General features: G+C 38.1%; 1 protein-coding gene across 5 annotated transcripts in view; it reads left to right on the top strand.

Moving 5' to 3' along the window:
- The window catches only part of LOC137021477 (signal-induced proliferation-associated 1 like 2), a 75,880-nt gene that overhangs the window by 50,587 nt on the left and 10,122 nt on the right, over window positions 1-15,171 (top strand). For 4 of the 5 annotated variants that reach the window (XM_067387962.1, XM_067387965.1, XM_067387963.1 and 1 more), the window contains exons 10-18: window positions 978-1,202; window positions 2,569-2,706; window positions 4,705-4,799; window positions 5,046-5,152; window positions 7,670-8,091; window positions 8,554-8,778; window positions 9,276-9,329; window positions 10,327-10,456; window positions 12,879-13,098. In XM_067387962.1, the coding sequence (XP_067244063.1) occupies window positions 978-1,202; window positions 2,569-2,706; window positions 4,705-4,799; window positions 5,046-5,152; window positions 7,670-8,091; window positions 8,554-8,778; window positions 9,276-9,329; window positions 10,327-10,456; window positions 12,879-13,098 (1,616 nt within the window). The remainder of the gene's footprint in view (window positions 1-977; window positions 1,203-2,568; window positions 2,707-4,704; window positions 4,800-5,045; window positions 5,153-7,669; window positions 8,092-8,553; window positions 8,779-9,275; window positions 9,330-10,326; window positions 10,457-12,878; window positions 13,099-15,171) is intronic. The other variant, XM_067387966.1, reaches the window with a different exon arrangement.

Genomic DNA, 15,171 nt, shown 5'->3' with positions numbered 1-15,171 from the left:
GTGAGTGATATGCGACGATTTGAACTAAAAAGCCCCTCGTAATGTATCAAATGGTAATACTGTGGTAAACTGACATACCATTTTAATCAATGATTATCATATGGATGGTGTAAGGTATTTACATGCTGTATAAAGTTCGAAAGTTTGGGATACGTTTTTTTAAAGAAATTATACTTTTATTTAGCAAGGACATTAAATTGAATGTTACCAAAGTTTTAGATTCCAAATAAATGCTGTTCTTTTGAACTTTCTTTTCATCAAAGAATCCTGGTTTCCACAAAAATATTAAGCAGCACAACTGTTTTTAATGTTAATCATAAGAAATGTTTCTTGAGAAGCAAATCAGCATTTTAGTATGATTTCTGAAGGATCGTGTGACACTAAAGACTGTAGTAATGATGCTAAAAATGCAGCTTTGTCATCACAGTGCCAAATTTTATGCCAAAAATCATTAGGATATTAAGTTGTTCCATGAAGATATTTTGTAAATTTCCTACTGTAAATATATATATATAAAAAAGATATTTTTTGTAAGTGGATATGCGTTGGACTTCATTTGGACAACTTTAAAAGCGATTTTTCTTAATATTTAGATTTTTTTTTTTTTTTTTTGCACCCTCAAATTCCAGATTTCCCAGCCAAATATTGTCCTATCCTTTCCTAGCTTGTTTATTCAGCTTTCAGATGATGTATAAATCTCAATGTCAAAACATTGACTCTTATGACTGGTTTTGTGGTCCAGGGTCACATATATTAAAATGGAAAATAGTTATTTTAAATTGTAATACTATTTCACAATATCACGGTTTTTACTGTATTTAATAAATGATTAGCATTAGTTACTTATTTCAAAAACATTAAAACATTTTACCAACCCCCTTAGTGAATTTATGAATATAGAATGGTATTACTATGATACATGTCCAAAAAAAACCCATGGTAACGTGTAAAAACCCATGGTAATTTGTGTTTTTCAGAGGTGCCTCAGAGCTGTATCGTGTCCCAGTCGTGGAGTACAAGACTCTTGGTACCGGTCCTGGTTGGCACAGGATGACTCACGTTCCCCAGGGGCTGCCGCTGTCTCGAGTTTCTCCCACTCAGGGTCCAGATCGACCCTCCCCGGGCCAACAGATGTTCCAGTACGCGCAAGCTGCCATCTCACGCAGCACTTCTTTTGATAAGAAGTACCAGGATGGATCCAGGTAGGAAATATGTGATAATGTCATTCCAAACACTTAAGCTGCTGCTTTTTTATACTCCATATATAGCTGTAATTTCACTGGTGTATAGTATCATGATCCAAATCTATTATGCAAGGAAAAACTATAGGGAAAATAGTCAATACTGTCTCTAGGCCTTTTTTGTTCTAGGCTGTGTCTCCTCTCATGGTTGATATTCAGAATAGACAATACCCAGTTTTTCTATAATGCAGATTGATCTGAAAATCAGTTTTACACGGACGGCTAAAGCAAAAGCACGGCTGAAGTCAGACACAAGGACAATCATTTTTCTGGCTCATAATACATAATGAAAATTGATTAATTGGGTGTTATATTATCTCTCTAAATAGCGGACTGCCTTCGGAAATGTCCAGGTCACATTTCAGTCCAAAAAGGAATTTGGTCCATTTATAATTACATTTTTACCACTTACTTTATTAAGTAACGTTATATATAACATTATTTTAATGAGTTACCCCACAATTCTCTTATTCTCATTACTGTAATGATGTCTGAATCCTGTATATTTTTTATTAACTCAACATAAAAATATTACTTATTAAAATCATTATACTATTGATATATAGCATATTATATTGTATTAGAATAGTTGTTTTTTATTTGGTCACCACTGTGAATATGTCAAGACAGATAACAAACAGCAACAACAAATTGTTTTCATTGGGTTCGGCAAAAATAACTTTTATGGAACAATAATTCATATCAGTGATGTTTGATTATCCAGACATATCTCAGCTGACATATCCAATGGGAAATCCCAAAAGGGAGCACATAGAGGCTATTAAGGATGATACATGCCACCCTTTGGATTAGAGAAAGCAAAAAAGTACGGAACGATCATGTTGAAGTCTTATGTGGCATTGATTCGCTTTCGCATTTCTCAGGAGACACCTTTCAGGGTGAGCTAATTGGAAAACTTGATTTTCCGGTGCTGTAGACTTGGGATCCCTTCATAATGTGTGTCTTCTTGTGCAATTGAAAGACTGTGTGTTGCATGCTTGTGTCTTCACCTTGTCTGAAATGCAGACACCTTTGCGGCCTCTTCACCCAGGCTGTCATCCCTTCCTCTGTTGGGATCCGTGTTGCACATGGCATGTCACTCCTTCCTGGAGTATGTTTCTCTTATTTCCCCTCTGGAATGCACAGACGTTCCCAGCCCTGGAGACACGGGGTCCTGCTATGAATAGAATCTGCTCCACCAGTTTTTTTTGACAGTGTTTCCTCCCTCCGGTCCAGAATATGAATGAGTCTTGTTGCAGTGCTCTCATTGCTTGTGCTACCAGAGCCTTGATTAATGAGCCTCTGCCCTGTGTTTGCCTCATTGCAGGGTGTTGCAGGACTTCGAGATGGTTCAGAGTCCTTCTGGAAATCCCGGCCAGCACTACTGCAGTTCTCCCAGTAACCAATCAACCTCCAGTGACCCCGGTCCCTGCGGCACATGGGCCCAGAAAGCCAGTTATGATGGGTAATGAGATTCTGTTCGCCTCAGCCTTGTAACTCAGAAATCAAAGAGCCCAGCAGGTATAGAGGTTATCACAAATGTCTAATCATATGAGATTTGGTGCAAATCTTTGGTGCAAACAGAATTAAAGTAGGATGTCTAGTATGAGCTAATATTTCGTGGCCAGCTTTGTAAACATCAGCTGTTCATTCACAGACAGACGCACAACACTGGAGGGTCTTGAAACCTCCCTGCCCCACCAATGCTGGGATAGTTAACAATGACCTCTATATCACCTTACTTTAAACAAATGTTTTATATCATATATTTTTCATTTTATTTTGTCTGCTGTGGTCTGTATAAAGTGTTAGTAAAGGTTTTCTTTGTCCCAAATATTAGACAGGTGCACAATCTGTGCTTAAAGGGTTAGTTCACCCAAAAATCTCATAATTTACTCACCCTCAAGCCATCCTAGGTGTATATGACTTTCTTCTTTCAGTCAAACACAATCGGATTTATATAAAAAAATATTCTGGCTCTTCCAAGCTTTATAATGGGAGTGAACAATAAAGGGATAGTTCCCAAAAATGAAAATTTGATGTTTATCTGCTTACCTCCAGGGCATCCAAGATGTAGGTGACTTTGTTTCTTCGGTAGAACATAAATGATGATTTTTAACTCCAACCATTGTGGTCTGTCAGTCATATAATGCACATCAATGGGAATTCCATCTAAAAGAGTCAAAAAACATGCACAGACAAATCCAAATTAAACCCTGCGGCTCGTGACGACACATTGATGTCCTAAGACACGAAGCGATCGGTTTGTGTGAGAAACCGAACAGCATTTATATCATTTTTTACCTCTAATACACCACTATGTCCAACTGCCTTGAGCATCCGGTTGATGAGGTCTGAATGCACTCTGGTGCTGGAAGTGATTTCTCGCACTTATTGACATAGCACGCGAGAAATCACTTCTGGCATCAGAGTGCGTTTTCAGCCCTCATCAACCGGATGCTCAAGGCAGTTGGACATAGTGGTGTATTAGAGGTAAAAAATTACCTCTACCAAAATTACTATCCCTTTAACCGAGATTTTGAAGGCCAAAAAAACACATCCATCCATCAGAAAAGTAATCCATACAGCTTCAGGGGTTAATAAAGGCCTTCTGAAGCGATGTGTTTTTTTAGGAAACATATCCATATTTATAACTTTATAGACTATAATCAATCACTAGCTTCCAGTAATGTCAATCCACGTGTTCACGAGAGAGTCGAGTTCCGGCGTATGATGTCGGAATAATGTTAGTTTAGGTGAGAGTAGACACCTCTTGTGATCCAAACAAATAGGGCTGGGCAACAAACTCAAGCTCCTCTTGACATTTCTCTTTAAAAATTCTCATTTTAGACTTCTAATTTGTGATACGTCATGCGTCAGTTCAAAGTTCACTCTTCCACTGGAATAAATTCGCATACAGAAGCCAGTGATTCTAATATATAAAGGTTTAAATATGTATATTTTTCTTGCAAAAACACATCATTTCGCTTCAGAAGGCCTTTATTAACCCACTCGAGCCGTATGGATTACTTTTATGATGGATGGATGTGCTTTTTTGGGCTTCAAAATCTTGGTTACCATTCACTCCCATTATAAAGCTTGGAAGAGCCAGAATTATTTTTTTAATATAACTCAGATTGTGTTTGACTGAAAGAAGAAAGTCATATACACCTAGGATGGCTTGAGGGTGAGTAAATTATAATCATTTTTATTTTTGGGTGAATTAACCCTTTAATAGTGCTGCAAAAAATGTGATCAGGAACTTTGCAGACAAATTACAGCCACTTTTCTGAACATTAAAGAATCTTTTAACTCAAAAGTTAGTTTTATTTTTTTAATATGACCCCTCCATATGAAATGTATTGATACAACATGCTTGGGTTGTAAAAACTCAATATCATTAACGTCTATGAATAATGCCAGTGGACCTTTACACTACAACGATATTCTGCTTGTACCATAGATCACAATCACCTGCCCTTCATGATCAGCCAGAAGAAAAAGAGGGAGATGGGCACAGAGATGGAGAGCACAAGCTGGAGAGGACGCGGTCTGCCGGTATAGAAGCATTGTTTTTCTTTCAAGCGCCAATGCAGATTAAACTTCATTAGTTACAATTGACTTACAGAATTTATTTACCTACTTTAATTGACTGATTTACTTGTTTTATGAATTTAACAAGCTGCATTAAATAACGCTGAGACCTATTCTATTAATCATTCGGTTAAGATCTGATCAACTAATCGGTTTTAAATGCACAGTGCTCCAATCAATGTCATGTAACAACACATCCATTATTTCCAGGATCACCTTGCATACCAGAGGCCAAGTGGCACATCCCATCCACCAAGATCCTGAACCGAGGTCTACAGAGACAGGGGGCGAAAGACTCGCCTGGTAAATTTCCTCGGGTAAGTAATCAATCAGTTGAACTATAAAAGGGTTAGATCCAGTCTCTGACCAAATTTAAAGGGACTTGTTTCCTTCTGCTTGTCTACATTTGCAACATTGCAGGCAGCGTTTTCCTAGTTTACATATTAACTTCTGGTTATTGGAGCATAAGCGTCTTCATGATACATAAAATGTCTTGTACTGTACAGAAAAAGGAACATATGTTAAGTGAATGCATGTCTGTCGGTGCAAGTGTTTGCGTGTTTATATGTGGCTGATGGGTGCAGTGACCTCATTAGTCAGGAACGTGTAGTTGGCAGCTTTGCAAATACACCACATTTCTCCATGTGGGTGGGTAGTGATGGAGGGGTGGTTATTGGTTTGGAGGAAAGGGGGGCTGACATCTATGGCAGATGGCTCATAGTGTCACATCCAGCCATGCAATCCCTGTGGGAATTGACGTAAGAAACTGGACGCCAGCACAGTTACAGGACACCACACTGTACATTCTGTATTGCCTAGTGCACTGGGTAGCTCCAACGTCAGGAGCCTGTGCATCAGGTGAAGTACAAATACACCAGATTTATCAAACACAAAAAGGTCACCCTACCCTTGCTGCTTGCAGCCGATGTTGATGCTAACGGCAAGAAGTAACTTCATGCGTAATGTTTATCTCGTATTACTTATCCAAAGCTCTGCATTTCTCCATTACTTGATTCACAGAACTGACACATTGGCTTTAGCCGGAGGGGACATTTGGAAATGGTGCACCACCGTAGATCTTCCAAAGCAAACCATGCATTAAAGTTTAAAAATCATCCACTTTCCATTCATTTGAAAGGGCTTAAATTTAGATGATGCAATTTAACTGAATAATCAATTATTTATTTTCAGTGAGATTGGTTACAGTATGTGGTAATGGCAGAGTGCTGGTTCTTCTGTCTGTTGCTGTTATTGCTTTTCTAAATGCACTTCAGTTTTCCGGGGGTCTTCCTTCATCCATTTTTGTTGGATTGTATTGTGACCATGATGTAAAACGTTGCATTTCCATAAAATGGTTTGCCTGCCTCATATTCAGTGCCTAAGCACTAATGATAGATTTAAAAAAAAAAAATTCTGAATATATTGAAAAAACAAATGTTTTACTATACAGTAAAATAATATTATTTATATATTTTTATATACATATAATTGATTGGTTTGTATGTATTTGTGTGTGTGTGTGTATATATATATATATATATATAATATATATATATAATATATATATATATAATATATATATAATATGTTTCTTGAGCACACATTTAGCATATTAGAATGAAAATAGAAATTAAAAAATAGAAAACTTATTTTAAAATGTATTAATATTTCACAATATACTGTTGTTGTAGGATTTGTTTTTTTAAAGGTGCCGTAGAACGCGTTTTCAAAAGATGTAATGTAAGTCTAAGGTGTCCCCTGAATGTGTCTGTGAAGTTTCTGCTCAAAATACCCTATAGATTTTTTTTTTTATTCATTTTTTAACTGCCTATTTTGGGGCATCATTAAATATGCGCCGATTCAGGCTGCAGCCCCTTTAAATTCTCGTGCTCCCCGCCCCCAAGCTCGCGACATAAAAGTTCACACAGCTAATATAACCCTCAAATTGGAGAGATTTATAAAGAATGAAGTTGCGTTTATGAATTATACAGACTGCAAGTGTTTAAAAAAGGAAAATAACAACGTCTCTCTTGTCTCCGTGAATACAGTAATAAACAATGGTAACTTGAACCACATTTAACAGTACATTAGCAACATGCTAACGAAACATTTAGAAAGACAATTTACAAATATCACTAAAAATATCATGATATCATGTCAGTTATTATCACTCCATCTGCCATTTTTCGCTATTCTTGCTTGCTTACCTAGTCTGATGATTCAGCTGTGCACAGATCCAGACGTTAATACTGGCCTTGAACATGAGCTGGCATGTGCAAATATTGGGGTCATACATATTAATGATTCAGACTGTTACGTAACAGTCGGTGTTATGTTGAGATTCGCCTGTTCTTCGGAGGTCTTTTAAACAAATCAAATTTACATAAGAAGGAGGAAACAATGGTGTTTGAGACTCATTGTATGTCATTTCCATGTACTGAACTCATGTTATTCAACTATGCCAAGTTAAATTCAATTTTCCATTCTACAGCACCTTTAACCAATTTTCACTTGGAAATTGCAAGTAAATTTCACAAATAATTACAAAGAAATGACAAGTAACACATTGAATTGAACATTAAATTTAAGTAGAAAGACTGAAATATTATTTTCTTGTATTTTTTTTTCTCTCTCTTGCAACTTTGGAAAAAAAAAAAAAATTAACACTATTTCTGTTTTTACTCTTTTTTTTTTTTTTTTAATTATTATTAAATAAATGAAGCCTTGGTAACCATAAGAGGGAAAAAAATCACTCAAATCTTACTGACCCCAAACTTTTGAACTGTAGTACATGTTTTTTCAACCATAAAAATTGGCCAACTTTAATCTTCCAGCCCAGAGAGAAGAGCTGCCACAGTCATTGCTCCAGCCACTCCAGTAACAACACCCTCTCCAGCAATGCTTCCAGCGGCAGCGACGAGAAACATTTCGGTTCTGGAGACCCAATGGATCCAGAGTCCCTGGGTCTAACCTACATAAAGGGGGCGTCCACCGACAGTGGGATAGATACAGCACCCTGCATGCCCCCTCCACCCCCGTCCTTGCCCCTGACTGGGGTGGGACCCTCACGGATGGTCATGAGGGATGGGAGGGTTGAGACGGGACTCCCGTGGCCTCTGGAATACCATGAGGACGGTGAGACTGATGAAGGAAGGGCAAAGATGTTCTTGTCTCAAGGATACGTTCCCGCTACACCCACCGGTCACACCACGGATGGCAGCACAGGAGATCTAAGTGAGATCTCCTCTCTTTCCAGGTGAGATAGAGAGAGAGAGCATATGATTATTTACATGATGATTGACTACTCATTCAACAACTGCTTGATTAGTGTAAAATGAATTAATTTAAATGTACTTTTGCACATCCCCTGAAGTTTATAGCTTTGTTTTTCAATTGTGAAACTTGCCAGTAACATTAAGAGTGGTTCATTATTGGTTAAGTATTATTTCTTATTCTTGCTGATTCACCTAAGAAAGACTTAAAGTAAAAATGCTATATAATAATAAAATAACATTGGCTGTGCTGGAGGCTTCGATTGGAAAGAGCTTTACCGTATTTTTTACTTTTTCAACAGTCATTTTTACTTCCGATCTTCTTGCCTTGATAAGAATCCTCTTAAAACCTTATAATTAATAGTTCAGAAATCCCTTTTACATGATAAATCAGTTATGTGATCAATTATTGGTTTCATTTTGGTGTCCACTTTTTTCCCCCTCAGTGGTTCTCGTCATTCTGGAAGCCCCTCTGAACGCTGTTTGAAGAACTCCAGCTCCATTGACCCCTCAAAAATCTACATCATCTCTCCCACGGACACGACTCCAATGGGAGGGCGGGAAAAGCACTCACTCACCTGCCAGTCACAAGGCGAGAAGTATTTGACTGGCTGGAAGAAAGGAGAAAATGACCACTTACTGGAGGAGCAAGGGCAAGCTAGAGACTTTAGGTAAGTAGCACCTAATGTTTTATGGAACTTATGTAACCTTGCAGCTAGACAAGAGTTCAAAGTGAGATTAAATCACTTCAGTCATGTTGCTTTTTTTGTTTAACAAATGCATTAAGTCAGTGTCTGACTAGTACCTATGCATATCAGTGACATTCGAAAAACCTTTTAGGTCAGTAACCCATCTCCTGCTGGCAGTGTTTCAGAGATGATCGATGTCAACAGACATATTATGTAACCTCCATCATACAGAATCCAGACAGAATCTATTTGACACCTGCCACTTCGCATAAGACTGAAGGCCTGGTAAATGTTTCTCTAACGATTAAAGCAGAGACTGGATTTGATTGACAAGCTCACCGGGGGATGCTGACGTTTTCCTGATGCAGACAATATTTGATGGAAATTCAAATTTCTGTTGTATCAGGTTTAAAAGCAAAAGGGAATCGATTCAAAGCTCTGTGTGTAATCATTTTTTCCCCTCTTTATTGCTGCCTCAGTCGCTCAGAGGCTTTGTTGTCTTTACTTCTAAAGACACTTTTCAGGAAATCAAGGTAGTTGGATCATTACCTGGCCCTGAATTATCCCCTGTTGTTCCTTCCCTCTTGTCTTGTAAAAATGGCACTTTCTTCCCCTTAAAGGGACAGTTCACGTACAAAATAAAAATTGTCATCATTTACTCACCTTCATGTCATTCCAAACCCATATGACCTTTTTCTTCTGTAAAACACAAAAGGAGACATTTTTAATAATGTGCTTGTTTCTCTTTTGAAGAAATGTAAAATAATGTAAAGGCACCAAAAAAAAAGTAGCATGAGTCATGTGATGAACATAATTTTCTTCTTTAGTGAGCTGCAATCTTAGTCAGTAAGTTGTTCAGTTCACCTGTTTGTTGAACTACAAGTGATTCATTGAAAAGAATTTATTCATGAAGCAGACCTAGCTACTCTGCCAGCATGGATATCTAAATATTCAGTGAATATTGATTTAAATTTTTGTCTGTTCCTCACATAAAGCTATTGTATGGCATCAGAAGACTTGGAAAATAATGCTTGTGAATGTGCTTTTTTGTCTTTTTGGAGCTTGACAGCCACATTCACTTTTGTTTTATTAATAAGGGCCCGGCCAGAATGTTTTTTTTTTTGTTTTTGTTTTTTTAGAAAAATCATCACATGGTTTTGAAACAGCGCGAGTGTGAGTAAACTATGACATTTTCATTTTTGAGTGAACTATTCCTTTCAGAACACAGTAGTCAATGATCTGTTTTGATTTGTTCCCTGATGAGTCATGTCATGACTGTGTGAAGGCTGTTCCTTACTCAATGGCCCATAATCCTGTTTTTTGTCACTACCGTAGCCTTGTAGTCCTTTGAATGTTTTGTCTGTAGCACCTTTACAAGGAGAAACCCAAATCTACACCACCACATACAGAGGCACTTCACAATTCACTTTAGATTGATACTACAACAAAACTAGCTGCTAATGTCTGTTTTATTGTCTAATTTGTTTCACTTTCTTTCGCCCTTCCTCTCCCTTTGTCTCTCTCTCTCAGGGGGCTCTATTTGAGAGACCCATCCCAGTTGGTTAACAGTGCAGGTGAGAAGCTCCAGACGCTCTCTAAGGAGGCCTTCCTCAGGATGCTCCTACCCGACAGTCCCCCGGGGCAGGCAGGTCGCGGCAAGGTGAGTGTAGAGCTGAGCCCTGGAGGATGAGTAATGTGTTGAGCAAGTGCTGCTGTGGTTAGGACATGTTAAAACAACACTGAAAAACTAAGAAATTGTTTTGAACATGTTTTGCGACAAACGCATTATTCACTGGCGTTACACTGACAAGCAAATCAACTAACCAGTCAGCAGCCTGTGTAACAACCATTTGCTTGACTAATGGAAGCGTCTTGAGGAAATGAGGTCACAACAATCAGTCATTCTCCTCACCTGATTTGCTCACTGCAGTGTGGATTATAAAGCGCCATATGCCCACACGTTCTATATGCGTGTGAGTCTCACTGTAAGCTTTACTTTGATTCATTTGCATAGTGCTTTTTACAATGCATAATGTTCCAAAGCAGCTTTACAAAGAATAATGCCTCACAAACCCCACTGAGAAAGATGGTATTGTTGCTGTTGTTGTTGTTGTTAATAATATATATTAATTATTAATAATATAATATTAATTATTATTCTTATTTCAGTTAACTGCAAAATATATAATAATTTAACGTTTTTTTTTTGTTATTGCTTTTATTAATAATATACATATATACATACATATATACATATATACATACATATATACATACATATATATATATATATATATATATATATATATATATATATATATTAAAAATACACAGTACACGCATATTATGTAAACAAACTTTTATTTTGGATAAATGACATTTGACTTGACATTTGATAATCAACAGTGCTTTGATCAGCCTGCATTGACATCATTTTCTTTAAAGGGATAGTTCACCCAAAAATGAAAATTTGATGTTTATCTGCTTACCCCCAGGGCATCCAAGATGTAGGTGACTTTTTTTCTTCAGTCGAACGCAAATTATGATTTTTAACTGCAACCGCTGCCGTCTTTCAGTCAAATAATAGCAGTGATTGGGAACTTGAACAATAAGAGTCGAAAAAACTTCCATAGACAAATTCAAATTAAACCCTGCGGCTCGTGACGACACATTGATGTCCTAAGACACGAAACGATCGGTTTGCAAGAAACCGAACAGTATTTATATAATTTTTTACCTCTAATACACCACTATGTCCAACTGCGTTCAGCTTCCGGCTAGTGAGGTCCGATCGCGCTCTGACAACGGAAGTGATGTCTCGCGCTCATTGAAGTATATGGGCGAGACATCACTTCCGTCATTAGAACCCTTTTTTTGACCTCACTAGCAGGAAGCTGAACGAAGTTGGACATAGTGGTGTATTAGAGGTAAAAATTATATAAATAATGTTCGGTTTCTCGCACAAACCGATCGGTTCGTGTCTTAAGACATCAATGTGTCGTCACGAGCCGCAGGGTTTAATTTTGATTTGTCTAAGCAAGTTTTATTTACTGTTATAGTTGAAGTTCCCATCTACTGCTATTATTTGACTGACAGACGGCAGCGGTTGCAGTTAAAAATCATAATTTGCGTTCGACTGAAGAAAAAAAGTCACCTACATCTTGGATGCACTGGGGGTAAGCAGATAAACATCAAATTTTCATTTTTGGGTGAACTATCCCTTTAAGAGCTGCTGTGCAGCCAAAATTATATACCAGTTATCACTGTAAAGCTGCTTTGATACAATCTGCATTGTAAAAAGTACTAAATAAATAAAGGTGACTTGACTTGACTTGACTTGATAATCGCAATTAACCATTTGATAGCACTAATAATAATAATAATAATAATAATAATAATAGTTGAATAGTTGAAAAACAGTTCTTGTTGTTAAGTGATTATTAGTAAATGATGATGATGATGATGATGGTTATTATGACTTCTAATAAAATGGGAATTAATATTTCATTGTTTCAGCTAGTCTCTCTCTGCACAAACATTGTAGGATTTTTTATTTTTTTTTGTCAGACTTTGTATTATTCACCATGCTTTTCCCCCCAGTCCCTGACGACTGTAATAAGCATCCCATTTCTGTTAGTCCTCTGTCACGTTCATGTCTCTAATTGTCAGCTGGAGCCCCTCCTCCTGCCCATAGACCCCCCATGAGGACCGTGTCCATCGCGCCTGCATTATTGATGAGAACGCTATGACTCTAATAGATCTGACTCACAGACCCAGTCACTCACTCTGACTGCTGATTGGTCCCCAGCTGAGTCTCATGTTTCCTTAGCTCACCCTCCCCCTGCTCTCCACCCCCCGCCTCTCTCCCACAATTCAATTAAGTGATATGTGCTTTATTGCCATGGCTGTTTTATTAACAATATTGCAGAGCCTTTCAGATAATCATATTCTGATGAATAATATCTTTGCTTCCCTCTTTCACTCTCCCTCTGCTTTCTCTTTGTCTTCCTGTTACCTTTCTTCTTCCATTTCCAATCTATCCATCACATCTGTTTTTTTTTTTTTTGTGTGTGTTATTTCAGATACCGCTTGTCGGTCAGTCTCCACGCCGCTCCTTGTACCGGACTCTCTCAGACGAGAGCTTGTGCAGCAGCCACCGGAGGGCGCTGTCCTTAGCTAGCTCACGTAGCTCCATGCTGGACCAGGCCATGCCCAACGACATCCTGTTCAGCAGCGCCCTGCCCTACCACAGCACCCTACCACCTCGCATGAGTCTTAACCACGCCACCGGTCAGCTCAAAAGTGAGTTTTCGTAATGTTGCGGCACATTTACCAATGTCGTAACCATATCGGTGATACTAACATGGTTGTAAGAATCCTATGGTTCATTTTACATAACCCAGACTTCATCCCAGACTGCATCACAGTACCAGCTGCACATATAATGTAAATGCTTGGATTGCCAGCACTAGGACATGGTTGATGATAATGGAATAAATGAGTGTTTTTTTTTTTGTTTTTTTTTTTGGCTCATAGCAGATTTTTCCATCTCCTCTGTAAGCTCACCACATTCCTTCCTGTTACAGTAATTTTAGCCTCTGCAGACTTTAATGTTGTACTTAGTAATGAAGCAAGTAATGATACTATAAATCTGCTGAAATGCACGAGAGACTTAGTGTTAATCACACTATTATACGTCTACTGAAATATTTTAGCACGATGAAGAGTGTGCTGTAATAGGAAAATCATTATAATGGCACGAATTTTGCATAACTATGCTGGACTGGTCATTGAAAGCAAGATGTGTTCATGGATTAAACAGCTGGAGCACGATGCATTTGATCAGAAGGCACGTTCACAGGAAGTACACAATTGTACGGAGCCCCTAAGGGGACATTGTGGTGGAAAAAATATGAGATGGGAAGAAAAAGTCAATGCGTCAATGCTTTCTTTAAAACTTTGCGTATGCTCACAAAATGTTCGCGTTCCCCTGAGAAACTTTGCATTTGATCGCAAAACCTTTGCATTCCCTCGCAAAAACTTCTGCGTTCACTCGCAAAACTTTTGTGTTCTTTGCAAGTGAATGCAAAGTTTCTCGGGGGGGATCCAAACATTTTGCGAGTGAACGCAGTTTCTCAGGGGAACACAAAACACTTGGCGAGAGAACGCAACAGCATTGCCAAATAATTTTTCCTCCCATCTCAAATTTTTTTTTTACCATGTCCCTTTAGGGACTTGCAGCTTAGCAGCAAAAAATTTGAATATCACAAAAACTGTATGTTAAAGGATTAGTTCACTTTAAAATGAAAATTACCCCAAGATTTACTCATCCTCAAGCCATCCTAGGTGACTTTCTTCTTTCTGATGAACACAATCGTAGATATATTAATAAATATCCTGAGGTGTCCAAGCTTTATAATGGCAGTGAATGGGACCAATGAGTATGAAGCTGAAGAAAATGCATCCATCCATCATAAACATAGCTACTCCACATGGCTCCGGGGGGGTTAATATAGGCCTTCTGAAGAGAAGCGATGCGTGTGTATGAACGTTATCCATATTTAACCAGTTATGAAGAAAAATATCTAGTTTCCGCCAGACCACCTACCACATTCAACTTATGTAGAAAGAGTAAAAGTCTCACAGTTCAAAACGCTTACGCTACGTCCTACGCCTTCCGTATTCAGCTAACAAAAAAAGCGTAATTGACGCGTAACTGGCTGAAGCTGGATATTTTACTTTATAACTTGTTAAATATGGATATTTTTATTACACAAATGCTTCACTCTGCTTCAGAAGGCCTTTATTAAAGGTGCTAAAGAGGATCTTTTCGTCGACTGAGAAACCAAAGACTGTTACTAAGTTTTTGAAATGAGCGCATGCGTAAGAATTTCGAGGGAATGCCTCCCAAAACTCGTGCACGAGTATTGGAACACGAGTGTTTACCACCGGCATTCGCTGTGTCGTGTTAGTGGATTCATTATGTCGGACTCACCGCAGGTAACTCATAATCTGCAGTTGTTACTCCTGTCTCCGGAAAAAAACATCGCATGCGGCGCCTGTGGAGTGTGGAAAGTTACTGGAGCGTGCAGCCGCACTCGTCTCTCACAAGGAACGTCATGGCAGTGATTGACAAGCCAGAGGGCCAATCATTTACGGGATGATCGCCTAAACGATTGGCTGATGTTTTTAAGGCCCTACCTCGAGCACAGATGATGAATATTAATATTATTCCTTTCAGTTCACCTAATAAATAGTCTTTTATCAGTTAGTAAAGACAGTTTCAAGTAATATTGCAAAAATGTATAAAACAAAACATCCTCTTTAGCACCTTTAAGAGAAGAATATAAATATATATATATATATATATATAAT

The sequence above is a fragment of the Chanodichthys erythropterus genome, chromosome 6 (genome assembly GCF_024489055.1).
Source record: "Chanodichthys erythropterus isolate Z2021 chromosome 6, ASM2448905v1, whole genome shotgun sequence".
In the NCBI taxonomy this organism is placed as follows: Eukaryota; Metazoa; Chordata; class Actinopteri; order Cypriniformes; family Xenocyprididae; genus Chanodichthys; species Chanodichthys erythropterus.
Note: the sequence above shows the minus strand (reverse complement) of the source record. Positions and strands in the feature narration are given on the sequence as shown.